The sequence below is a fragment of the Pristiophorus japonicus genome, chromosome 13, assembly GCF_044704955.1.
Source record: "Pristiophorus japonicus isolate sPriJap1 chromosome 13, sPriJap1.hap1, whole genome shotgun sequence".
Lineage (NCBI taxonomy): Eukaryota > Metazoa > Chordata > Chondrichthyes > Pristiophoridae > Pristiophorus > Pristiophorus japonicus.
In genome coordinates this window covers 108,521,901-108,549,177 of record NC_091989.1, presented here as the reverse complement: position 1 = coordinate 108,549,177, position 27,277 = coordinate 108,521,901, and the positions used below count along the sequence as shown (strand labels likewise).

Sequence of the window (27,277 nt, the reverse complement as noted above, 5' to 3'; positions counted from 1 at the left end):
GAAATTTCTTAAGTGTTGTTGGAGCATGGGATTCTTTGCACATGGAGTGGTTGGGGCAGAAACCATTTAATCTTTTAAGGGAAAATGTGATAGATATTTGAAGCAGAGGAGATGCAGGGCTATGGGATGAGAGCAATGGGATCAGCTTCGGATTGCTTTCGCAAAGAACCGGCACAGACCATGTGGGCTGAATGGCCTCCTTTAATAGTTCTAGGATGAAAAAGCCCAAACTGTTCACAATTGACTTGCCCCATTAACAAACAAGTCAATGGAAGCGGACAGTAAATTGTTAGAGTATGCTGGCCCTATCTTAGAGCCCTCAGTATGAGAACACTTTGTTTTGGTCAGATGTCTTTGGCAGTAAGCTCTTCTCAGCCTTTCCTTCCTATAAAAGGATATGTCCTAATTAGAGGAGGCAAGACAGAGTCTGGGCAGAACACTCCACCATAGTAGTGCAATGACGTACTTTCCAACTGCAACACAGGCTGCACCAAAACACAACTGGAACTTCCAGGGACAGTAATCCTTTGCCTCCCAGCCTCCTTCCCCTTTTCCCTAGTCTCACTTGTTCTTACTCCCTCCCCTAATGTGAGCCACTGAGAGTGATGCTATGGGCAGTACAATTTATCCTGTCCCCTTAGATATCACATAAACAGTCCTATTGGCATAAACATAAACTGCTGTCTGTTGTCCGGGCAGTAAGAATACATCATCTAGGGTGCAAAGTGGAAAATATTAAAATTATCCAAAAATACATCAGATAGAAAATACAGCAAAATCAAAACTTTAAAAACAGCTTGAAGTTATCTAAGCTTTTTTTAATTCCTGGTGGCAGTCCTGTTGCATGTCTTACCATAACCTGCCATTAAAATCCAGGTCATAAGTACTTCTAAAGGCAAGATTGACCCCTCATGTTTACCAGTCCAGTGCTTATCTATTTATGATAGATTTTGTAGTTTCTTTGAATCCATGTGACCTATTGATTTCTCATGGTTTCAATGCTGTGCTTAGTATGTGGCTATGAAATAAGTAAGTCTCAAATCATTTGAAGATTGTATTTTACAAATCACAAAAATGGGACCACAATAATTTCCCTGGTACTTTGAGCATTGCAGAATGCCTGTAATGTTGCACAAGGCAGAGATGAGAGAAGAGATTCTTTTGGAAGTGGACTCAGATGACGATGCTGCTTTATTTCTGGATCCTTTTAATCACAATGGCAGGTCTCTGCATCACTGGAAATCAATCTACTGGAACAAACTCTTTTCCCTGTACATTCCATATCTGTTGTTGTAAAAGTGTCCACAATGAATCACATTTTAAAGATTAGTATCTCAGAAAATTTTAGGATTCTACAGATTGATTTTATTTAGAAAAATAACCGGTTTACATAATGCCTGATCAAGCGTCCCAGAAACATCTAAAGGCTTCACATACAATGAATTACTTTGAAGTGCAAATCTCGCCTGACAAATGCAGCATGTTGCACAGCAAGACCCCGCAAATAGCCATGAGATCAATGATTGCATAATTTATTTTTGATGCTGTTGCAAAGGGAGGAATGTTGACCAAATCGTCAGGAGAATTAAGTGTTCAACTTCGGTGCTTTAATGCCTGTATATTGCACTAGTCTCCATAGGTTCTTCAAGTATGCTGGCTACAAGCTAAATGTATAACCTCCAGGGCTCACAAAGCTCAGCAGTTGAGAAGACCCACTAAAAATCAGTAGGTCTTTCAAATAGACTGTCTTGTTAAGTCTTGGCAATTTTACATTTAGTTTGCACTCAGCTGTGCAAGATCTGTGCTCTGGGAACCAACTGGCACATAATATAAAAGCACCTTTTGAATAGCATAAGAACATAAGAACATAAGAATTAGGAACAGGATTAGGCCATCTAGCCCCTCGAGCCTGCTCCGCCATTCAAAAAGATCATGGCTGATCTGGCCATGGACTCAGCTCCAATTACCCGCCTGCTCCCCATAACCCTTAATTCCCTTATTGGTTAAAAATCTATCTATCTGTGATTTGAATACATTCAATGAGCTAGCCTCAACTGCTTCCTTGGGTAGAGAATTCCACAGATTCACAACCCTCTGGGAGAAGAAATTCCTTCTCAACTTGGTTTTAAATTGGCTCCCCGTATTTTGAGGCTGTGCCCCCTAGTTCAAGTCTCCCCCATCAGTGGAAACAACCTCTCTGCCTCTATGTTGGCTATCCCTTTCATTATTTTAAATGTTTCTATAAGATCACCCCTCATCCTTCTGAACTCCAACGAGTATAGACCCGGTCTACTCAATCTATCATCATAAGGTAACCCCCTCATCTCCGGAATCAGCCTAGTGAATCGTCTCTGTACCCCGTCCAAAGCTAGTATATCCTTCCTGAAGAAAGGTGACCAAAACTGCATGCAGTGCTCAGGTGCGGCCTCACCAATAGCCTGTACAGTTGCAGCAGGACCTCCCTGCTTTTGTACTCCAACCCTCTCGCAATGAAGGCCAACATTCCATTCGTCTTCCTGATTACCTGTTGCACCTGCAAACTAACTTTTTGGGATTCATGCACAAGGACCCCCAGGTCCCTCTGCACTGCAGCATGTTGTAATTTCTCCCCATTCAAATAATATTCTCTTTTACTGTTTTTTTTTCCAAGGTGGATGACCTCACATTTTCCGACATTGTATTCCATCTGCCAAACCTTAACCTATCTAAATCTCTTTGCAGCCTCTCTGTGTCCTCTACACAACCCGCTTTCCCACTAATCTTTGTGTCATTTGCAAATTTTGTTACACTACACTCTGTCCCCTCTTCCAGGTCATCTATGTATATTGTAAACAGTTGTGGTCCCAGCACCGATCCCTGTGGCACACCACTAACCACCGATTTCCAACCCGAAAAGGACCCATTTATCCCGACTCTCTGCTTTCTGTTAGCTAGCCAATTCTCTATCCATGCTAATACATTTCCTCTGACTCTGCGTACCTTTATCTTCTGCAGTAACCTTTTGTGTGGCACCTTATCGAATGCCTTTTGGAAATCTAAATACACCACATCCATCGGTACACCTCTATCCACCATGCTCGTTATATCCTCAAAGAATTCCAGTAAATTAGTTAAACATGATTTCCCCTTCATGAATCCATGTTGCGTCTGCTTGATTGCACTATTCCTATCTAGATGTCCCGCTATTTCTTCCTTAATGATAGCTTCAAGCATTTTCCCCACTACAGATGTTAAACTAACCGGCCTATAGTTACCTGCCTTTTGTCTGCCCCCTTTTTTAAACAGAGGTGTTACATTAGCTGCTTTCCAATCCGCTGGTACCTCCTCAGAGTCCAGAGAATTTTGGTAGATTATAACGAATGCATCTGCTATAACTTCCGCCATCTCTTTTAATACCCTGGGATGCATTTCATCAGGACCAGGGGACTTGTCTACTTTGAGGAACAGGGGACTTGTCTACCTTGAGTCCCATTAGCCTGTCCAGCACTACCCCCCTAGTGACAGTGATTATCTCAAGGTCCTCCCTTCCCACATTCCCGTGACCAGCAATTTTTGGCATGGTTTTTGTGTCTTCCACTGTGAAGACCAAAGCAAAATAATTGTTTAAGGTCTCAGCCATTTCCACATTTCCCATTATTAAATCCCCCTTCTCATCTTCTAAGGGACCAACATTTACTTTAGTCACTCTTTTCCGTTTTATATATCGGTAAAAGCTTTTACTATCTGTTTTTATGTTTTACGCAAGTTTACTTTCGTAATCTATCTTTCCTTTCTTTATTGCTTTCTTAGTCATTCTTTGCTGTCGTTTAAAATTTTTCCAATATTCTAGTTTCCCACTAACCTTGGCCACCTTATACGCATTGGTTTTTAATTTGATACTCTCCTTTATTTCCTTGATTATCCATGGCTGGTTATACCTTCTCTTACCACCCTTCTTTTTCACTGGAATATATTTTTGTTGAGCACTATGAAAGAGCTCCTTAAAAGTACGCCACTGTTCCTCAATTGTGCCACTGTTTAGTCTGTGTTTCCAGTCTACTTTAGCCAACTCTGCCCTCATCCCACTGTAGTCCCCTTTGTTTAAGCATAGTACGCTCGTTTGAGACACTACTTCCTCACCCTCAATCTGTATTACAAATTCAACCATACTGTGATCACTCATTCCGAGAGGATCTTTTACGAGGAGATCGTTTATTATTCCTGTCTCATTACACAGGACCAGATCTAAGATAGCTTGCTCCCTTGTAGGTTCTCTAACATACTGTTCTAAGAAACAATCCCGTATGCATTCTATGAATTCCTCCTCAAGGCTACCCCGTGCGATTTGATTTGACCAATCGTTATGTAGGTTAAAATCCCCCATGATTACTGCCATTCCTTTTTCACATGCCTCCATTATTCCCTTGATTATTGCCCGCCCCGTGAAGTTATTATTTGGGGGCCTAAAAACTACGCCCACCAGTGACTTTTTTCCCTTACTATCTCTAATCTCCAACCACAATGATTCAACATTTTGTTCATTAGAGCCAATATCGTCTCTCACAACTGCCCTGATATCATCCTCTATTAACAGAGCTACCCCACCTCCTTTCCCTTCTTGTCTATCTTTCCGAATTGTCAGATACCCCTGTATGTTTAATTCCCAGTCTTGGCCACACTGCAACCACGTTTCTCTAATGGCCACCAAATCATACCCATTTGTAATGATTTGTGCCGTCAACTCATTTACTTTATTTCGAATTCTGCGTGAGTTTAGGTAGAGTGTTTTAATACTAGTTTTTAAACCATGATTTTTAGTTTTGACCCCTCCTGCAGCCCCTTTATATTCATACATAGCGCCACGGGATTTTTAACGTTCACCTGAACTAGCAGATGGGACTTTGGTTTAACATTTCATTCCAAGGATGGCATCTCTGACAATACAGTACTCTATTAGTATTGCACTGGAGTATCCATCTTTTTTTTCATTCCTGGGATGTGGGCATCGCTGGCAGGGTCAGCATTTATTGCCCATTTCTAAATGCCCTTGAGAAGATGGTGGTGAGCCGCCTTCTTGAACCGCTGCAGTCCGTGTGTTGAAGGTACTCCCACAGTGCTGTTAGGGAAGGAGTTCCAGGATTTTGATCCCGCGACAATGAAGGAACGGCAATATATTTCCAAGTCAAGATGGTGTGTGACTTGGAGGGGAACTTGGAGGTGATGGTATTCCCATGCACCTGCTGCCCTTGCCCTTCCAGGTGGGACAGGTTGCGGGTTTGGGAGGTGCTGTCGAAGAAGTCTAGATTATGTGCTCATTTCCTAGAGTGGGACTTGTACTCACAGCACAGAGTAGTACCAATTGAGCCATTATTGATGAGGAAGATCATTCTTCCTGAATGACCCTACAACCCCACCAACACACAGTATTCAATTGTTTCTTAAATGATTCCAGGATTTTCATTTCCACTAACCTACTCTGGAGGTTCATTCCATGTGTTCATTCTCTGTCTGAAGAACTCCTGACATCAATTGAAACTTTCTTTTACTAGTCTGAACCATCATTGTTTAGTGTGAAGCAATTTTATGAATCTACCTTATCTATACCGATGCTATCTTATATCCCTCAATAAGGTCACCTCATTTCAAGGCTGAAAAGCCCAAGGTTCTCCAGTCTCTCCTTATAACAGTCATCTGATGCCAGCAATCAGCTTTATGGCTTTTCTCTGAACTGATTTCAAGCCCTGAATATCTCCCCTGTGAAGGTGTGGACTGACCAGAGAACTATACTCTTCAAGTATGACTTCTTCCATCTTGTATTCAATTTTGATTCCATTGTTGAACATTCTGTTGTCTTTGTTGATTGCTGCTCCACAAGTTGTTGGACATGTTGAATGTCAAATTTACTAAAACTCCCAGATCTTTTTCAACTTCACCATTCACAGAATACTTATGTTGCTAATTTTTTTCTACCTAAGTGCTGTAATTTACCCTTGTCCATATTAAACTATGACCATCATAGTTCCAGTCACGTTCATATTTTGCAGTTCCCAAGCTGTCTCTACAGAGTCAACTGCCCTCCTAATTTTAGTACCATCTGCAAAGTTGACCAATTTGCATTAACTTTATGAATCCAAGTAATTAATGTAAATTTTAAATAGTAGGATCCCAACATCAATTCCTGGGGCAATCAGTAATTCCCAACCGACTCCTTTAACAAGTATGTCAGTAATTGCATTGCATCGGTAGTCCACTAGGGGGAGCAGTAGTCCACTAGGGAGAACTCGATTACAAGTATCTACCCTTTGTTTATTATCCACTCCCAGTTTTACAATAAATCCCCATTTTATTAAATCTAACTAGTAGGGTTTTTATGCACATCTTTATCACATACTTTTAAGAAGTTACCCTCTGCCTTCACTAAATATACACTGGACTCTGTTGTATCTCCTCATATCATTATGAAGACACAGTAACAGCTCTGGTGTGAGATGCCAGCCATCCAATGCTCACTGCAGGATTTCGTTTTTAAATATTGCTCTAAGTGGCTCAAGTTCCTTGGACAATGAATAAATCTGGGCACCCAATGATCATTCTTTTTTGTAGCACGACACCTTCAGGGAATTGATGTGACTAATTGGAATTCCTATTTCTAGGCCAGTTCTCATGTAGTGTCCTCTCGTTGCACACTCCATCACTCCCATTCATTGAGCTTTTTTGGAGTATGAGAGAGGTCGTGGGGTACTGGCCGGCGGGAGTGGGGTGTGGCGGAGACTGAGGGACATAGTTGGGGAGACCAGAGGCAGAGGCATAGCTAGACAAACACAGGCAAGAAATGCAGACCGTCGGAGAATCCATTCTTCACCCTCTCAGTGACAGAAAGCCGCTCCCCCCTGCCTCCTATCGGCATCAAAGCCCCAAGAGGGTGGCACTGGGAAACGGCGGACCAGCACCGAACGAGCGGACAAAGGACGAGAAAGCAAACGGAGGCCAGAAGCATTTCACGAAGCTGCCCACAGGAGTCCTGCCGCAACTGATACGGGGAGGGGTCCTGGACCTGGTCCAGGGGAGCCCATCTCTGCAAACAGCTCAACTCGGCACAAAGGGCAGCAGAAACATTTCAAATGAATCGGTACACCTCTGGGCAAAAGAGTCTGTGTGGGACCGTATCAACGCTGCCAGCACCAACATCATTAGTTATTTTATCACTGCCAATATTAGTGCTGCGACTAGGATCCTTTTAAAAAAAACTCAACACATGGCCGCGCCTTTGAAATCGGAAACAATGGCAGTTTGAGCGGCCAAGTCCAGGTCCTTTGGGGCTGATTAAAAACTGCCGCCTCGGGGCAGGAAAAGATCCTAAGTACTTCACTGGACAGCAGGCGACTCAAACAACCGGCTGCTTCCAAAAAAAACAACGCAGCTGCTGTAACATTTCAGAGTGAGAGCGATGGGATGGCCTGTGGATTTCACCTGTCAATAAAAGGCTGGCATCACATCCATTAAAAAGAAGTTGAGCACTGGTATTACAAAAGCCTCCGAGGGGCTTCCAGATACAGGAGGGAAGAACAAAGCCCGGGTTGGGGGACGGGAGGTGGGGGAGATGGACAGACACATAGAAATAAAGACATCGGCCGGAAATTAAGACATTGAGACAAATTGATACCGATACTGAGCGGCGAGAAACAGAAAACACCGTTAGACGGCAAAGCAAAGAGTGTGGGGAACAAAGAGAAAGAGGAAGGAACAAAGAGAGAGGGAGGGAGGGAGGAATAGAGAGAATGGGAGAGGGCCAAGGAGAGTGAGGGAGGAACAGAGAGAGTGAGGAACGGAGAGAGTGAGTGAGGGAGGAACAGAGAGAGTGGGAGAGAGAGAGTGGGGGAGGAACAAGGAGAGAGTGAGGAACGGAGAGAGAGAGTGAGGGAGGAACAGAGAGGGGGTACAGAGGGAGGGGGAGGAACAGAGTGAGTGAGGAATGGAGAGTGAGGGAGGGAGGAACAGAGCGAGGAACAAAGAGAGAGAAAGGGGGGATCAAAGAGAGTGAGGAGCAGAGCGTGAAGAAGGGAGGAACAAAGAGAGTGAGAGATACGAAGAGAGAGGGGAGAAACAGAGCGTGAAGGAGTAATTGATACAGAAATGCCAAGCAAGAACACTAGAATATCAGTTCTATGACTTTAGTTTATCCGGAGACTGTCAATCAGTAGCGAAGAGACGCGTTAGCAACGCCCTGAATCCAAACTGTAAGTGCTCCTAAAGGTTGCGCCTGGAGAGAGTATTACAAATTCCCGAGCGATTACATGTCCCTCTGTCTGACAAACAGCAGACCTAGACCTACAGGGATACAGACGAGTAAAATAAGGGACACAAAGAAATAGAGGGCGATAAATAGCCATTTATACAGTACAACACATGTACAAAGGCAGTTATACAGGACCCCGCGGGATCAGCAGACCCACCCTAATGGCCACGTATCTCGATCATTGTATCGGGTTTTGTGTGCAAGGTACTACACAGCACATGCTAGCCTCCCACTCAGAGAAAAAGAGCAGACCTAGACTCCTACTGCCTAAACCCAAACATTCAATTCACCACGTCCCAACACCATAGGTAACTGGACAATCCATTATGTACCGATTATTGCTTCATGATAATACGCGCTGGCATGAGGGAATGCTACTAGAAGTAGTATTTGCATCCTGGATGCAGATCTGCCAATTCTTCAGGAATAATTCCACATTAGCATTAGGAAGTATTATAGATTGACATCATACATTAAAATATAACCTTTTCAGTTTTCCAGGTCTGCGTTAACATGATTTCGGAAATATGTTATTTACTTTCACCTCAGTCCCAATCTCGTAGTTAAGTTTCAGCCTGCACGTGCCCAGGGTTTTTAAAAAAGCAGTCTAGTAAATGCAGAGAGCGTTTTAAGAAGTGCAAGACGATTTGTCCCTATGGATAATATAAGCTGTGTGTCATATACAGTCTGGCTGGTATTATCCTGAGTACATGAGTCTATTTGTCTAAAGCGATTACAGTTAAAGACAATCAGCAGGTTAGAAGAGAGTATACTGTTAGTTTAAAGAATGTACAATACCTATTGAAGGATCCGTCTTTCCGGTCTAGCTGCTGTGTTATAAACCGCCTGCCTCTGTAGAAGGAACCCAGTTGCTAGTATAATTGTATGTTTGGCAGGAGGAAGACAGACTGCGGTTGTAGTTCTTCGAAATCCAGCCTGTTACGGATTTATTTGCTCCGGCTGAGAGTCAAACCCTGGTCGCACTTATTGTGGCTGAAGCAGCCAGCTCTGGTTGTATTTCCTCGACTGAGGCGGTCAGTCCCTGGTATATTTGGCGGGATTGATAGTGCCAGTCCCTGATGGTACTTTCTGTGGTTGTACCAATGCTGGTATATTATCTGTGGCTGAATTCAGTCAGACCCTGGCTGTATATTCTGTGGTTGAATGCAGCTAGTGATTGGTATATTTGCTGTGGTTGCCCCAGTCTCTGGTTTAATTCTCTGGCTGTGTGCAACCAGCCCTTAGTATGTTCTCTGTGATTGCATACAGTAAGTCTCTGGTTTAGTTTCCCTGGCGGAATCGAGACAGCCTCTGTTGTGGCTGATTGCAGCTAGTGCCTCATGCAGTTTGTCTCTGGAGTAGTGCTGCCGCTCCGACTCCCAGCCTGTGCATTGCTCTGTCTCTCTCCAGTTGCAGCACCACCCAGCTGCTGAACAGCTCCACGCCATGACGTCATCACGTCCAATCAGGACGCGGGATCCCACACCATCAGTGCACCTGCGCACAGGCCGGGGACATTGTGGGAATCATATGCATTCATGATTATTGTCCCTCCACAAACGATATCTTCCATGGACTCGCACTGTGCAATGTGTCATGGAATCATAAAGCACTGAAGGAGCTTCAGATTCGGCCCATCGTGCCTGTGCCGGCTCTTTGAAAGAGCTATCCAATTAGTCCCACTCCCCTGCTCTTCCCTCAAAGCCCAGTAAATTTCTAATTAATAATTAATAAACACGAATAGACTTTCCTTATACATACTCGATTGCAGATGGCACAAGTATGTGATATGTCTATTTAACAGGCTGATAAACATAATGAGGGATCAGTAATGTGCAATATCTTTAATAGATCGCCTGTAGTCGTTTAGTGAAAACAGACCTTGAAGTTGGTGACAACCTGTGGCTTTGAGTTGTTAATGTTGGACTTTAAACTTACTTTTTAACAGGGTTGCAAAAGAGTCTTTGAAAGAAAGGTTATGCCATTATTAAAAGTGCAAAATCACTCGTAAAGGTACATGAATTTCAGAAGTTATTTTTATTCACAAACAATTGGACCAACCCTCAATATTCAGAATTTCCAGATATTTCCTTAACATTGGATGGACTTTTTGAACTTTTGCAGTTTCTCCAGAGATGTCATGCATCCTTCTTATGCACAGAACTTGTCTTTCAAACTGATTTTTTACTTGCAAGGATTTACAAGATCGTTGTCATGCAGTGGGGACCGTTTTACTCTTTAAATTGTACCTTAGGTCATTGTACTGACATAAATGTTGATGATAATTTGTGTGTGAGCATTCATGTATAAAATGCCGTACCTAAGTGTCAGGAGTTCGTCCATGAAGAAGTCAGGCCGGTTTCCGTGACAACAAATGGCGTCGCAACAGCCTCATCGGCGCCTGGAAGCTGCGGAATCACCATGCGCATGCGCATGGCTTGCTGTGCCTTCTGGGTATTGTAGTCACTCAGCTGCTGAGCTGGCAACACGAGCCAACTGTGCGAGCCATGCTGCCGCCGGAAGCTGCGGTTGCCATGGTAGCGCGCGCGTGTGAATGGAAAATGGCTATGGACGACCCGAGCGTGTGGTTGGAACCGGAGAGATTCAGCGGAGCAGGCCAGTCCGGGCGGCGGGCGTTCACCGCCAGTCCCCTCGTCGTCGACTTCCACAGACTGCTCGGTCTAAAAAATGCAACTGGCCGCCTGATAGCAGGGGTAAGAGAAGGCAACTAACAGCCAGTGGCAAGGACAGCTATTGGGGTTGTCAAAGACAAGAGAGGCAACTGACAGTAAACTGCCACTGTCGGGCAATTAACAGAATGCAACTTTTGTCAGGGATGAAGTAATTAATTGCTCGCATTAAGGCTAAGCGAAGTAATAAACTTTCACTGGCAGGGTACAAGTCCATCATTTTTAGATACCGTGCAACCATATGTACAATTTACGCACCCCTCTTGAACAGAAAACAAACCCCAAACGGTGGCGAATTTAGAAAAACTTCTGGAAAGTTCCATACTGACTTACTAAGGCAGGAGCATTGCTATAAAGGACAATAACTTATTGCTCATCGTTTTTTCAGCTAATTAAGAACTTGTCTTTTATAACTGGAAATGCCTACTTTTCTCAGGAACTTTGTTTGATTCCCGTTTTAATTCAACAAGCTCAGACTAAGCAGCGGTAAGTCAACATAAATGAACAAATTGTGATTTTAAAAAGGAAAAGCAACCGGTATAAATCATGCAGAGGGCAAGGGTTTCACTGGGATGAATATAAGAAAATGCATAAATGTGTTAAGAGTGATAACATAAGAACATAAGAAATATGAGCAGGAGTAGGCTATTCGGCCTTTCGAGACTGCTCCGCCATTTAATAAAATTTGATCTTGGGCTCAGCTCCACTTCCCTGCCTGCTCTCCACAACCCTTCACTCCCTTATTGTTCAAAAATCTGTCTATCTTCACCTTTAAATATATTCAATGACCCAGCCCTCCACAGCTCTCTGGAGCAGAGAGTTCCACAGATTTAAGACCCTCTGAGAGAAGACATTTCTCCTCATCTCCGTTCTAAATGAGCGACCCCTTATTCTTAAACTATGTGCCCTCGTTCTAGATTCTCCCATGTGGAAAAATCCTCTCTGCATCTACCTTATCAAACCCCCTCATTATCTTGTATGTTTAAATAAGATCACCTCTCATTCTTCTAAACTCCAATGAGTATAGGCTCAACCTTTCTTCATAAGTCAACCTCTTCATCTCAGGAATCAATCTCGTGAACCTTCTCTGAATTGCCTCCAGTGCAAGTATATCCTTCCTTAAATAAGGAGACAAAAACTGCACGCAATACGCTAGGTGTGGTCTCACCAGTAACCTGTAGCAGGACTTGCCTGTTTTTATATTCCATCCTCCATGATCACAAGAGCAAAGAAAAAAGCATAGCAGCAGAGGCTAAACATAAAAGTAAAAATTCTTTCAGTACTACAACTAAAGAGTAGTCAGAAGAGGTGAAAACCATAGAAAATGAAAATGAACTTATAACTGAGGATGAGCAGAAAATCGTAAATATTCTGAATGATTACTTCCTTCAAGTATTCATTAAGGAAGATGTGAGAAACATACACTCCCCAAACAGATATACCAAAGTAAAATCAATAACTGTGATTTGAGAGAATGAATGTCTTAGACAGGCCAAAGGGTCTCAAAACAATAAATATATGGTATTTATGCTAGAGTCCTGAAAGAGACAAAGGAGGAATCTTATATGGCACTGACAATCATTAGTAGGGAGCCAATGGACATTGGGGAGGTACCTTTTGGCTTGAAATCAGGCCAGTATGGTGCGAATATTTTAAAATGATGAGAAAACAAACCCAAGACAACCACCGATTCATTAGATTCATTTCTATTCTGTGTGAAATAATAGAATCAATTGTCAGGAGTTATTTTAAAGATTATCTTTATAATCACCTAACCCACATAGATTTAAAGAAATAACTTTGTTTATATAGTACTTTTCATGTCGTCGGGACAACCCAATTTAAAAGGGGTGTGATCTTGTCTGACCATCCTGCTGGACTTCTTTGAAGAAGTGACATCTCAAGTGGACTGTGGAAAGCCATATGACATTGTGGAGCTAGATTTCCAATGGGTGGTTGACACAGTTGCACACAAACAGCTGTAAATCAAACTCATAGCTGTGGGGATTCAGGGTAAGTCCTGGGAATAAACTAGAATCTGGCTGAAGGGTAGAAAACAATGAGTACATGATAGAGAAGTTATGTTTGATGGGGGTTGGGAGGGGGAGCAGGGGTGAGGTACTGATTGGGTGTCCCAGGGTTTGAGATTGAAACCAATACTGTAACTGTGATTCAGAAGGACTGCAAAGTGGTCAGATGCACTGATGATACTTAAATGGAAGGAGCATTGGAATTGGGGGAAGCAGCTCACAAAGATCAACAAATTAGATAAAGTATAAGTAAGCAGAAAAATGGCAGATGGAATTTAACATCGACAAAGTAAAGTATTGCACATTCTAAGAATGTCCAACTAATGCAAAGCATCAATCAACAAAGCCAATAGAATGTTGAACTAAATAGCTAAAACAGTGGCATATAAGCCTGAGAACATCATGATCAAACTGTACAGTGTTCTGGACAGACCACACCTTGAGTTCTGGTCCAGTTCTGGTTGTCGAGATATGGGAGATATTCAGAGAAGAGCCACAAGGCTGATCCCTAGTTCAGAAGTTTAGGTTATAAGGACAAACTGAAGAAACTTGGGCTTTTCAGCCTGTAATGAAGATGTCTGAGAGAGTATATAAGATAGTTAAGGATGTTGTAGAGGTAAATATGGAATCGGACTTCAAATTAAATTGAGAGCCGGCAAGGAGATATAAGTTCGAGCAAATTTCGGACCTATCAGGAAATTCTTCATGCAAAGAGTGATCACCACATGGAATGTACTTCCGAGTAGAGTAATGGAGGCAAAACCCATGGAATCACTTAATCAATTGAATATTGAAATTGGGGGAAATGTAGGGTCCTTCTGGATGGATAGATGAAATCTGGAGCCAGTATAGGGGTGCTGCTTGATTCAAGAGATGTTGGAGAAGTGGAAAATGATCCAATAACCATTGAAGGAGTGGCGAAGGAGCCATTTGAGGCTGATCCAAGTGATCGGAGTTTGATCAGGAAAACATTGAGGGAACAGAGTGAAACGCAGGAGCAAGGTGCAGCCCAGAAGCAAGCAGGAGAGGAAAGAACAGTGGCACAATGGAGGAGAGCAATGTCCAGGTTACAAAGCAGCAGATTAAAGCTCAAAAACTAGCGGACTAGTCCAGGACTGAACCCAAGAAGTAATATCAGATTTTTTTTAAACTTACCATTCGGTAGCAGCAGGAAATTCCAGGTTGTCCAGTAGAAGAGCAGAGTTCCTACAGCAGAGGAGTCCAGAACATTGGGGATGTCAGAGTATTATCAGCGAATCAGCAGCCCGTTTTACACTCCGTCCAGTTCTCATTTCTATTGAAGTCACTTGTCACCCAGTTGACCCACCACATTTTTGTAAAACAAACAAAATAGAACTGCCTGTGGCTTTTCCTTCACAGTTAATCTGAACTGATACTGTAATATTCAAATATTCTGCATATCGATGTCAGTAGTCTCGGCTAAGCCTTGTTATTACACTGAAATTATTTTATATAGATAATACCAATATCGATAATGTTCTGCTTTGTTGTCTTTGAAATCCACTATCGTGCTGCAGTACACAATGTATGAGTTGTGGATGGAGAAGGTTTTAGTTTTCCATCTGGGCCCCGCAGTGCTGCAGCCATCACTGCCGAAAGTGGCTGATTTGATTGTGAGCTTGAACATTTCGTCGGTGGGCTCAGTTTTATTCCATCTTTATGCTGTGATCCGACTCGAGGGCTGTTACCGCAAACCCTCCCCTCCCCCCCCCCCCCCCCCACAAAAAAATGTATTTGGGGCTTGCAGCAGCTGTAACTTGTCACCAACGTTTATGACAGACAACGTGATAAACCAAAAGTTGTACTTTTGTTCTTTGTGAGAAAATCGAGATGATTGGTGTGTCTTCACTGTGAGGTTTGATAATGTGGATATCCCTGCTTGTTAATGAAAAGCAGTTCTTATTTCTTATTTCATTTACGCCTCTTTTATTTGTCCAAGATACAGCAAGCTTATTTTTGATGCAGTAATATCTGTACTTCTGTACAGTTGAAAGGATTAATGAATGGCATTGAATAGCTGTCTGCATTGTTGATATTTCTTGATGGAATGCCTTGGATGAATTGTCCCTTTTGTGCAGTGCTCGGCATGTATGATGGAGAGGAAACGATGCAGCTACCATGGAGGGGGAAGAGTGAGAAATGTTTGAGGGCCGAAGATATGAAAAATATGTACGGAGAGAACTCCCAACCACTTGGTTATAAATGTAATGTTTTGTAGCTAACTCTTCCCCTCCTCCACCACCATTTACGGCTGTGGCAAAGAATCACAAAATGAGGCTTCTGTTGTAATTAATTTAACTATTGCCGTTTAAGAATACTGCACAGTGCAATTTTATTCAATGTTAATATGAAGTATACGTGAAGTCACTTCTGTGAGTAAACATGTAGCGAAGTTTGAATTGCTTGTTTCATTTACTTAAAAACAATCAGATTGTGACTGATCAAAAGATTAAATTTGTTTGCTTAATTAATAGCAGTTTGATATAGAGGACTGGTTTGTATCATTATGATGATTTGTACGGCAGCAGAGAAATGCAAAGAATCAATGTCGTCCTGCAGATTCAATTTTATTTTTGATCAGTTTTCAAAAAAAACTAATATATAATATCAAGATATGTGGGAATATAAATACCTAAGATGTTTAAAAACAAGATATTGAAAAATATAGGAGATTTTTTTGATATTTGCTTTGTGATCAGAGGTTCAATATTATTTCTTATTTGAGGGACAAACTTATGTGAGGATGAGACAAGCTGAATTTGGCATGTAAAAACAGAACTCTGCTAAATTGCATTTACAAAGTCTCTTCAACCCAATCTGGAGCTGTTCTTGTCTGTGGTAATATACATATACTGTACGTTTAATATCTGCCACTTAGTATGGCACTCATATGAATAAAAATATTGACTGCAATCTTTATTTCACAGTCGGGGTGGGTGCGTGCAGCAAGTCGCCATCCCAAAGTTTTTAATGGTGTTTTCTGCACTGCCGCGTTTAACAAAATTACATCAATTGAAACAGTCATGCGGGTTTCCCGGCCCAATTAAATGGAGCGGGTCTGCTAATCTCGCCGCTGAGCCGTTTTCAGCTCAGATATTTAAAAGAGCCATAAACACATCCCAGTTGAATATTGTTGGAGGAGGCATAAATGTGGTTGGAGTTGGAAGAGGTGACAATTACTTAATATCACAGATTTGTGTGCGTCCAAGACATAGATTCACAGCAACAGAAAGCTGCACCCAGATTGTCTGATGCCTCCCTGGAAATCCTGGTCCAGCGAGTCAGAGCACGGAGGGAGGGGTCCGGTTCCCTGGGGATGGGTCCAAAAGAGCAGCCAGAGAATCCAAAAGGGCATGGCTGAAGATCGCGGAGGATCGCAGGTTAGCAGCAGGGATGCAGTAAGGCGGTCCTGGATCCAGTGGCGATAAAGATTTCATGATCTCATGAGATCAGGCAAGGTGAGTGCAATGCCACATTCAACTATATCCTGATGTGTGTGTTAGCCCAACCCCATCACTCTGCCTTCCCAAACCTACACCTGCATGTCAATCCTCATACTGACCTACTTTGCAAGATGCACCTATCCCTCACTCTCTAAGCACCTACGCATATCTCCATCTGACTAACAACCACTGACACTCGCCCTCAGGAAGTAATGCCGCAGAATGAGGCCATTTGGCAATGTCATGCCACTCCTTCAGTCACCCTCTACAGATATAGCCCATCTATTCCTTGCTCATTCCATCACTCTCATTCAAAGTTTTCTTCTTTCCCTCCTTGCAGGAGAAGAGAGCCCAGAACAGCAGGGAGAGGCAACGAACCAGAGGTTCCCCTCCAATTTACACCAACTTAACTTCAGCAGAGGAGGAGGCGCTGCAAATCACTGGAGTTTGAGTTACTGGTGGTAGGCGACGGGGAGAGGGGGACCTCCCGGGGAGAGGGGGACCTCCCAGTGACAGAAGTGAATCTCATACAGCCACATAGCATACAACAGTTACTCATGGTAACTTTATCAGCAGCCAGTGAAATGTTATCATGTGCATAATGGTAACGTTGTGCATTCTTATAATTACTTTTCTAATTCATGTCTTTATTCTCCCACAAGTCCATCAAGTACCCCTGGCTCACTGTCCAGCCGGAGGAGGAAGACGGCTCCTCAGAGGAAGCTACACTTTCTGAGGGTGCACTGTCATCAGACCCATGCACTCCCAGCACTCGTTGGGTCCAGCGAGACATAAAGTAGTGTTATCACCTGGTGTCTCACAGATCACAAGTGAGCAAGAGCAGATGGTGAAGACAGGGACAGCAATAGAGTGTCCTTGCCGGAGGGCACATACGCTCCCAGTTGTGCTCAGCTGCGTACAGATGCTGAATCTAGGGCGCCGTTGAGAAAGAGGGTGATCTTGGAGGAGCAGCAACAAATCACTGGGCTCTGGCAGCTTTTGCAGCCAGGGTATGTGCGACTGTACAGAGAATGGAGGAATCCATCTCCAACATGAGCACCGTCATCTCGCAGGCGATGGTGACAATGTGCTGTTCCATGGAAAGGATGGCCATCTGCATGGAGCATCAAATGCACCAGCATGTGAACAACAGATTGCAGACACTCATTGACCTCATCTCGAGGAGGGATACCAACATAGACTTAGGCATTCATCACCCCATTGATGTGCAGCAAGGTGCTGTCCAGCTGCTTGGTAGCAGCGCAGTGTGGGTGGCCCACGAGGAGAATAATGATGAGGGGGACATGAAAGTGGGGGCTCTTCTCAAAGCGCTCCCACTTCTCTCCCATTGCCTCTCCCTCAGTCAGAGCCCCACATGTTTCCTCAGATCTCAATGGCTGAATTGGCCCCTGCACAGTTACAGGGGGAGCCGTCACAGAACTAAACCCAGAGGACATCTACCAAAAGTGTCAAAGCAGTCGCAGCAGGGAAGTGAGCAGCCTGCCTTTACCTCTACTGATGCCACAGGGGTTGCTCCTTGTAGCAGCACGTGAAAAAAAAAGACACAATCGTAGATGCATAAAGGTATGCACATGGGTGTTTGCTAAAATGTTGGTGTTAAGTTTCAGTTCTATTTATGACGCACAGAAATTTATTTCTTTGCTCTACTTTCCTGTCTTGTCCATGTTTGCCTGCTACCTGGCTTTGTCACTTGGAGTGACTGGTGAGACATTACTTAACCTCGAGCAATGGGAGTTTGGTCATTGTAGGACTGCTTTATGGTGTTGGGAAATGGGGGAGGGGGGCGGGAAGGTGCAGGTGAGGGAAGTTGGTGCAGCATCTGGGTGTACTCGTGCATTATGAGGCCACCCCGCGCTTCCTGGGCAACAATGTGCGCCACTGCTAGTGCCATCTCCACCTTGGGTTCCTCGTCGTTGTCCTCTTCCTCCTTCTCCTTGTGTTACACCTGTTCCTCCTCCTCCAAAGAGGCTGTGTGCTCTGCGCCTTGCTCCTTGCTGCTGCGCTGTGTTGTGCAGTGTGCAACGTACGATGATGATTCTGGAGACCCTAGCTGGTGCATACTGAAGGGCTCCTCCAGATTTGTCAAGGCATCTGAAGCGTATCTTCAGCATGCTGATTACTTGTTCTATGACATATTTGTTGGATGTGGCGGTAATTATAGCGCTCTTCAGCCTCATTGCTTGGTCTCCTCAATGGTGTGATCAACCGAGTCTTCAGTGGTTAGCCCTTATCCCCAAGCAGTCAGCCAGTAAGTCTGGAGGTGCGAAGAGCTGAAGGAGGGTGGACTAGCGCAGCACGAAAGAGTCATGACAGTTGCCAGGGAATCTGGCACATGCATGCATGATGATATGGTTGCAGACAAGCTGCACATTGAGGAAGTGGATGCCCTTGCAGTTCACAAACACTCCTCGATGATGTGGGGGTGCCTTAATGGCCACATATGTACAGTTGATGACTCCCTGCACTTGTGGGAAGCCAGCCAGTACCGCAAAGCTGAGTGCCCGCTCAGTAATACTGGCTTCATCGGTGGCAAAGTTTACGTAATTGGCTGACTTGTGAAACATGGCATCGGTCACCTAGGGTGATGCGGAGGAATTTCTTCTCTGAGGGTCGGGAATCTTTGGAATTCTCTACCCCAGAGAGCCGTGGAGCTGGGTCATTGAATATATTTAAGGTAGAGAATGACAGATTTTTGAATGCTATGGGAATCCAGGATTATGGGGAGCGGGCAGGAAAGTAGAGTTGAGGCCAAGATCAGATCAGCCATGATCTTATTAAATGGTGGAGCAGGCTCGAGGGGGCCAAGTGGCCTACTCCTGTTCCTATTTCTTATGTTCTTATGTAAGTTGGCGGAATGATGGCGGTTTCCCGACGTGCAGTCAATCTTTGCGCTTTTAACCATCGACTCGCCCCCAAACCCACGTGCCTTTCAATGAGAAAATTCCAGCCATTGTTTCAGTCAGTAAAACTAATCCTGCTGGTCACGCTTACAGGGTTTAAACTAAGGTTTACTTAAAGAAAAAGTAGCACATGGTTTTTGATGGTCAGACAATTATCTCTGACAGCTTGGGTGTTAATTGGATTCTTACTGCAGCATTCCGATTGGATAGGATGCTTTGTTTGCAGGTGGGGGGGGGGGGGTCTAACCATTTAATTCAAATAACCTATCATTGATATTATGAGTACCCGTTTAAAGTTATAGGTTTGACTAGCAGCTGTATCCGATGTTTAGGCGTGAGTCAGGTATGTGAGAGGGGCAGGGTCCATGATTCTTTATAGGCCATTTGACAGGAGCTTACGTATGTGGGGCTTGTATTTCTGTTCAGCTCTCCTGAGCCAGTCTTCTACAGTACAGCTGTAACAGAAAACACTGGATGTTTCAGGTATAAAACCTTTCCTTAGAATTACTCTCCTTTTTGTTTAGGATCAGTCTTGTGTTGCGGGTTAGTGCAGCAGATGCGTATTAGTTTTTAACGATTCAAGGCGATTAGTATAAGTTTGTAATTACTGTAAATGTAATGTTTGCACTGAGTGCCGTTCTTTTGGCTGTTTTATGTTTAATTAATAGTTTTATAGCCTGCACCATGGTTTAATAGTGTTATTCTTCTGCCTACCGACAGTGGATGAGATCACCTGGCATCATATGGGCCCTGAAATTCCGGCCTCCCAGAGTCTGTACAGAGTGTGTATGGACCCGGGAAGGCATCGGAAAAGCTGTTTTTTGGCGCGCAATGCGCATGTGCTGAATACCGGCTTTTCCGATCTGTCAAGCTTCTGGCTTGATAGATCACGCACATCTCCTGGAGCGAGGACATTCCCACGGCAGAGATTGGGCTATGTGTCCCTCTCTTGCCCAGCGAATGTCCTTAAAACTCTTGCGCCTGGTAAAAGCAGGCACATAGCCTACTTTTACCAGCGTAAGAGTTTAAAAACATATCAAAAACATATTAAAATAACATTTTACAATACATATTTATGTTTAAAAACCTTGCCCACAGGTAATTTTATTTTAAACCATAATTAAAACTTTTTTCAAAAATCGGCAAATATTTTTTTTTCAAAAATCTTTATCAACTTTAATTTCTATAGTGTATTTATGTGAGGTATTTTTAAAATGTTTTGTGTAGTGTTTGGGGGCATTTCTCATTCATAGTAATAGGAGTTTCAGACTTACGAAACTCCTATTACTATGAATGAGAAAATACTTTACCAAAATTGGGTGCCCAGGCCCATGTGACTCCTATGGACGTCCCAACGTGAACGCGCTCCGTTGCGCAAGAAGAGGAGGCCTCGAGTATGGAATCTCTGGCGAGCATTCGACCAAAAGGTAAGTGCGCATCTTTTGTTCTATTTTTAGTCGAATGCCCGCGGGAAGAAGAAACCGGGATTCCTGGGCCATGTTGTATTCCAGTAAGCTGAAGTACAGTGACAATGGCTCTCTGTCTGACCCTTGCATCTTGCTACATTTGCCTGGATATTGGGAAGTTAAAAGTGTGCTCTTGTAGGGGTCACAAGGGCTGCTTGTAGAAGTGACCAGTGACATTGAACATAAGGAACTATCTTGTGTAAAAATACAAAAAAAGTAACATATAGTTATTGAGCTGTGGGGTGAGAGCTGGCAGAAGGATTATTTTTGAATTGCTACAGCAAAGAACCAATACCGAGACAATGGGCCAAGTCACTGCCTCTTGTGTAACATCTATGGTTTTATTCACAAGATGTAGGTTTATGTTTTCAGTATTTCATCCTATATTGTATTATTGGAAGCATTGAAATGTGAGTTGTAATAATCAACAGCATTTCCTTACTGTGGCTGTATGAAGAACGCCTGGGGACATCAGACCTATAGAGGAACAGCAAGTTAAAACTCCTATGGCTTTCCCAACAGGAGGCGGTGTGACCTTTGATCCTTTCCACTGTGATATGAGAAGCTTTGGCATTTTATTTCTGGATGTGGAAATGTCACCGCCTGTTATTCTGGTGGCTCTTCAGTACCTTTTGGGGATGCAGTGTTTATGAAGAAGTTTATGAAAAGCAAAGCCTTGGCTTTGCTTTTGCCACCTAATTTGGTCTCAACATTGAGTTATCACATTGTTGTTGTGCTCTTTTTCAACAAGATGCTGATGCAAAGCCACAATGAGCAGCTCCTCCATTAACAATGTGGACATGGCTCTTGTCTAAAATGTAGGTATACTAATTTTTTATTAAGTGATTCTGGGTCTATTGCATGCAATCGAAGGAGGGGTTAGAAGCAACTGTCCTTACCATAAATTTATATTTTTGAAAACTGCCTTCACTATATAGATCTCAAAGTGATGCAAGTTTCAGCCTGTTATTAGCAGGTTATAATTTGATCTGAATGATTAAATGGATCAGTGCAATAGTTAGCGCATGGAATAGCCTGTAATACTACTAGGAACTTGTAGTATTACAAGTTCCTCGTAGTAGGAACTTTACCTACTCCTGTGTCCACACTGAGAGTTACAAAAGAATCACCTGGCAGATTCGAATCCTATTCAACTTTGTTTGATTAATCAGAGGCAAATAGACGTTATATTCAGTGTTTAAGCTTATACAATTCACCAATAGACTCGTACACTTATACATTACCAGTACGTTCAAACCCGCGAGTGGTCAGTTCACGCTAGCTGTAGGCTCGACAGATTAGACAGACCAATATCTTCCCGGTTTCACGACTGCAGTCCTAAGATCCCAATTACAGCCAACTTTATACTCTCTTGTTCCATAATCAGTCTGTTGTTCTGTTTCAATAGTCTGACAGCCTTGAGGTTAGGAAAACAGCTAGTGTCTGAACTTCAACCATCAGCAAACTCGTTCAACTTTGTCTTGTGCGTTCATAAACTCCAATTGTCAGCAAAGTCATTCACCTTTGCCTTGTATAGGATGATTCTGGGATTGCAAAAATTTGGCCAAGCTGCCATTTTAAAATTGCGAAGTGTTCTGTACAGCCTTGTCAAGCCAACAAATGGATTTTATTTCTGTTACAGTTTGCCAATACAATAAGACAAGTTGTACTGGAACCAGATATGGGACCACACTACTGGAAATAGTGCATACATTTCTACAGCCCATTTTGACAATGCACAGCTTTATTGGATAACATTAGCCATCCAAAGCGAGAGTGCTCACATCCGTGTTGAAGAGCCCACTGTCTAATGACCTAATTAAGAACTGACACTGACTTGAATCCTACACGGGCCAGCCTGACTCCAGAGTGGAACAAAGTGAGGGATTCTAGTTCTGTTTCAATCTGGAGTCCATTCAAGCCCAGACTTGTACTACATTTTCTTGCAGGCCAATGCTACAGTTGTAATTAAATGAGTTTTGGAAGGGTTCTGCAGTCTTTCTGCTTTTGGTATGAATGATGCAAAATATCCAGAGTATTTTGAACTCTTAATATGTTGAACATTTAAAAATTGTTTAAAATTTGATTCCAGGTCAGTTTGGTCTAAAGAGAAGAGGATGAATATGATTCTAAGAGAGTAGCAATTGGAGTAGTTCAAGATGAAACATATAATGAAGTCCAGATTGTATAACAGTAATCTAGGCTACAGTTTGATCTGCCCAGGGGTATTCCCTTTGCAAGACAAGGGTGGTGTAGAGACGAGGATCAGTATTTGGCATGAGCATTTGAGAAGCTGTTGAGGCAGTCACAATCCAAAAATCTAGAAGAAATATTTGTGTTAAAATGTGTTTGTAGCAGTGTGGAATATGTTATGGATCTTGTCAAAGCTGAAACACAATATTTGGCAGCATTACCTAGTCGGTAAGAATTTCATCTTGTATAGAGAGAAGGATGCACTGATAAACTTTTTATGGGGGTGAAATTCTGTACTGTCGGTTGGTCCTGGGAGAATTTCTACTTCTGGGGTGAAATTGATTCTTCTGTCCTACAGGACTATCCTTAGTTGGGCTGTTGCAGTGCATGAACATCCATAAAATTGCTATGCCTCTTTCATTGTTTTTGTGACCGTACAGAAGATGTGTCCTGTAGGGATTTGGGACTATGAGCGTTCTCACACACTGCTTCTTTCCATTAATGACCGAGTCTATTCCGCATCATCTATAATAAAGTTGACATTATTTAGAAAGCTCAGTCATCTGCCATTCAAACAAGCGTCTCGCATTCTGTTGTCTGGTCTGTTACTTTATACACATTCCTTTTCTAGCAATTTTCACTTTTCTTTCCAAAGCGTGATATTTATCGGCTATCAAACAAAATGTCCAGGCTAAATTGATGGATAAATTTATTTCCAAGTCGATCATTATAAAGATGCGGAAGCACACAAGAAACTATCAGTACAATATTTGACTTGTTCAATGTATGAGTTATTTCAGTGGTTCTTTTTAGCAGTTTTTGAATGAGTCTTTAAGTTGTTATTTGGCACAGGCCCCATAAAGCCTTTTACTGACATGTTTTGCGTTGAAACAGCTAGTCAAAGCATGAATCTAAAGTCCTTAGAAAAACTGCATAACTCTTGTACAATTTTCTGGGATTCCAAAGGCAGGTTTCCACTGAAGATCAAGCTGATTCCACAGTTATGACTGTTAACAGATCTTTATATTTTTGACAACAGTTTTCTTTTAAATGCCCCCCAATGCAAACATGCACACATTGGAAATAAAATAATCTGATGCAATTAAAATATTATTACTAGCAACAGAGTCACCTTGGGGAACCAACTCGAGCAGATGGTCCACAAAAAATTTGGATATCTCCCTAGACAGTTTTGTGTATTTCTTGTCATGCCACAGCTAACTGAAGTCAGCTTAAGAACCTATTACAGTACTTGTGTCTATCTGATTTCATATCAAAATAAAAAGATCTAATACAGAATTATTTCTGTTTGAGGCAGGGCAAAGCTCTGCTTCTGTCTCACTTTTTTTTAATGCATCTCGAAGCATACAAAACACCTTTTAACAGACCTATTTTAAAAGAAAGACTTGCATTTATATTCAGCATGTCCCAAAGTGCTTTTCAGCCAATTAAGTACTTAAGTGTAGTCACTGTTGTAATGTAGGAAAGTGTTTGGGCAAATTTACACACAGCAAACTCCTACAAACAGCAATGTGATAATGACCAGATAATCTGTTTTAGTGATGTTGTTTGAGGGATAAATATTGGCCGGGACACTGGAGATAATGCCCTGCTCTTCAAAATCGTGCCATGAGATCTTTTGAGTCCACCCAAGAGGGCAGAGCACACAAGTGCAAAAAATAATATAAATCCAAGGGACTAAGAGATATAAAGAACAGTAAAGGATGACAAAAAAGATTTGTATCAGTTAAGATTTAGAGATTTGATTTCATTTTATTTACATTGATTTCACTTTCTTTGCTGTTCTTGATGTGCAAATTGGCTCCTTTGCAATTTATTTTAAGTTTTCAGGTGCTCCAGCTAACCTCCCCTTTGAGCACTAGGATTGCCGGTATTATAGCGCCAGAACTTCAGTAGTGCTACCAGTTTAGCAACCTAAAAGAAATGTGGAATGCTTCCCCTAGTGCTCCACTCCATTCTTGGGGCGCTAAAAATCAATTATCGCTATCACCGGCCTAAATATCACCAGCGCTAAACTTAGCGACCAGGTGATATTAGCACCTCAAAACCGGCTGTAATCAATTTTTCCCTTAAGGACTAGAACTTACTATAGTTGGATGAATTTAATACCCTATCACATTGTCTAAACAGGTCAAAGTGGTTCATACAATGAATTACTTCTATCTCCATGACAAAAGCCATTCTTTGACAATCATTCTCTGAAAGCAACAGTGCACAAACAGCAAGGCAGTGAGATCAATTACATGGGACTCTGAAGTATGAGATGTTCTCAAACTGAAGGATTCGAATATCCTTGCATGAAAGCAAGAAAACGGTATTAGAAAAAATAATGGCACTAAATCCCCAGGACCTGATGGTTTCCATCTCGGGGTTCTAAAGGAAGTCGATGAGGAAATTGCAGATGCTTGAGACATAAACTTCCTAAGCGTTCTCGATTCAGGAATTGTCCCATCAAATTGGAAAATTGCAAATGTAACTCCTTATTTAAGAAAGGTGTGAAAGAGGAATCAAGAAATTTATAGACCTGTTGTGAAGTTGTTGGAATCTATAATTTAAGGACAGAGTGACTGAGCACTTAAGAGAAATTTGAGCAGATCAGAGAGAGTCAAAATAGATTTGTAAAGGGTAGGCCATGTCTAACAAAACTAATTGATTTTTTGAGGAAGTAGCTAAAGTAGTAGACAGGGGAATGTCTATGGATATAGTTTATATGGACTTCCAGAAGGCATTCAATAAAGTTCCATATAAGAAGCTGTTAGCTAAAATTAAAGCAAATGTAATTGAAGACAAGTTATTGACCGGTTAGGAGATTGGTTAGGCAGTAGAAAACAGAGAGTAGGGATAATGGGTATGTACTCGAATTGGAAGGAAATGACCAGTGATGTCCCTTAAGGATCTGTACTGGGCCATCAACTATTCACTATATTTATTACTAACTTAGATAACACAATAGGCAACCATATATCCAAGTTTGCAGATGACATAAAGATTGGTGGTATACTAAGTCATGTGGACAAGAGCATAAAATTGCAAAGAGACATTGATGGATTAAGTGAGTGGGCGAAACTGTGACAGATTGATTTCAATGCAGGTAAGAGTGAGGTTTATCCATTTTAGACCAAAAAAGGATCGATCTCAGTATTTAAATTGTGAAAAGCTAGGAACAGTTGAGGTCAAAAGTGAGTTAGGGGTTCATATACACATCACTAAAATGTAGTAGTTAGGTAATCAAAAAGGCTAACGGAATATTAGCCTTTATAACTAGAGGGCTAGAATATAAAGGAGAGGCAGTTTTGCTACCGCACCTTAGAAAATATATATTGGCCTTGGAAGGAGTGCAGTGCAGATTCACCAGAATGTTTGAAGGGCTCAAAGGGTTAGATAATGAGGAGCGATTACATACACTAGGGCAAAAGCAAAATACTGCAGATGCTGGCAATCTGAAATAAAACAGAAAATGCTGGAAATTCAGGCCATCGACCTGAAACATTGGGCCCAAGTTTCCACACGCGCCTAGAACGGCGCAGTCCCGACCTGGACGACCGTTTTCGCGCCATAAAGTGCGCCTAAAAAAATCCTCCGTATTCTCCACCTACCTGCAGGTCCTCTGGCCCTTGGCGCAGCGCAGCACGAGCTGTGGGGGGGCGGAGCCAGGTCCCTGCGCTGAAAACAGTGCCGGGACCTCTGCACATGCGCGTGAATACAGTGGGCACGCAAGTGCAGTAGCTCCAGGCGCCCGAAGCACGCAGCTCCTAGTCCTGGCCGAATGGCCTCACTGGGGCTGCGTGAATAAGGCTCCTCCACGGCCAGTTCCTGCTTCCCCCTCCCTCCGACCAGACCCGACACCCGCTTTCCCCCCCCCCCACCCCCACCCCAGACCGGACCCGACCTGACCCGCGCTCCTGCTCCCGCCCCCCGACTGGACGCGAAACGACTCCTGCTCCCGCCCCCCCCGACTGGACCCGACCCGCGCTCCTGCTCCCGCTCCGCCCCCACCCCGACTGGACCTGACCGGCCCGCGCTCCCGACCCCCGACCCGGACCCGCGCTCCTGCTCCTACTCCCCCCCCCCCCCCCCCCCCCCCCGACTCGACCCGACCCGGCTCCCGCCCCGGACTGGATCCGACCTGACCTCTCCCTCTCCCCCCCTCTCCCTCTTTCTCCCCCCCTCTCCCTCTTTCTCCCCCCTCCCTCTCTCCCCCCCCCCCCCTCCCTCTC

At 43.2% G+C, this 27,277-nt stretch overlaps 2 protein-coding genes across 3 annotated transcripts in view; one reads left to right on the top strand and one right to left on the bottom strand.

Moving 5' to 3' along the window:
• Positions 1 to 10,672, bottom strand: part of smpd3 (sphingomyelin phosphodiesterase 3) — a 694,292-nt gene extending 683,620 nt beyond the window's left edge. Inside the window, exon 1 of one of the 2 annotated variants that reach the window (XM_070896805.1) lies at positions 10,596 to 10,672. The gene's annotated coding sequence lies outside the window, so the exon portion shown is untranslated. Of the gene's footprint in view, positions 1 to 9,073; positions 9,275 to 10,595 lie in introns of those variants that run through there. The other variant, XM_070896804.1, reaches the window with a different exon arrangement.
• Positions 10,673 to 10,782: 110 nt separating this feature from the next.
• LOC139278162 (uncharacterized) overlaps positions 10,783 to 27,277 on the top strand; it is a 327,559-nt gene continuing 311,064 nt past the window's right edge. The window contains exon 1 of the mRNA XM_070896817.1: positions 10,783 to 10,989. Coding sequence (XP_070752918.1) covers positions 10,783 to 10,989 — 207 coding nt within the window. The remainder of the gene's footprint in view (positions 10,990 to 27,277) is intronic.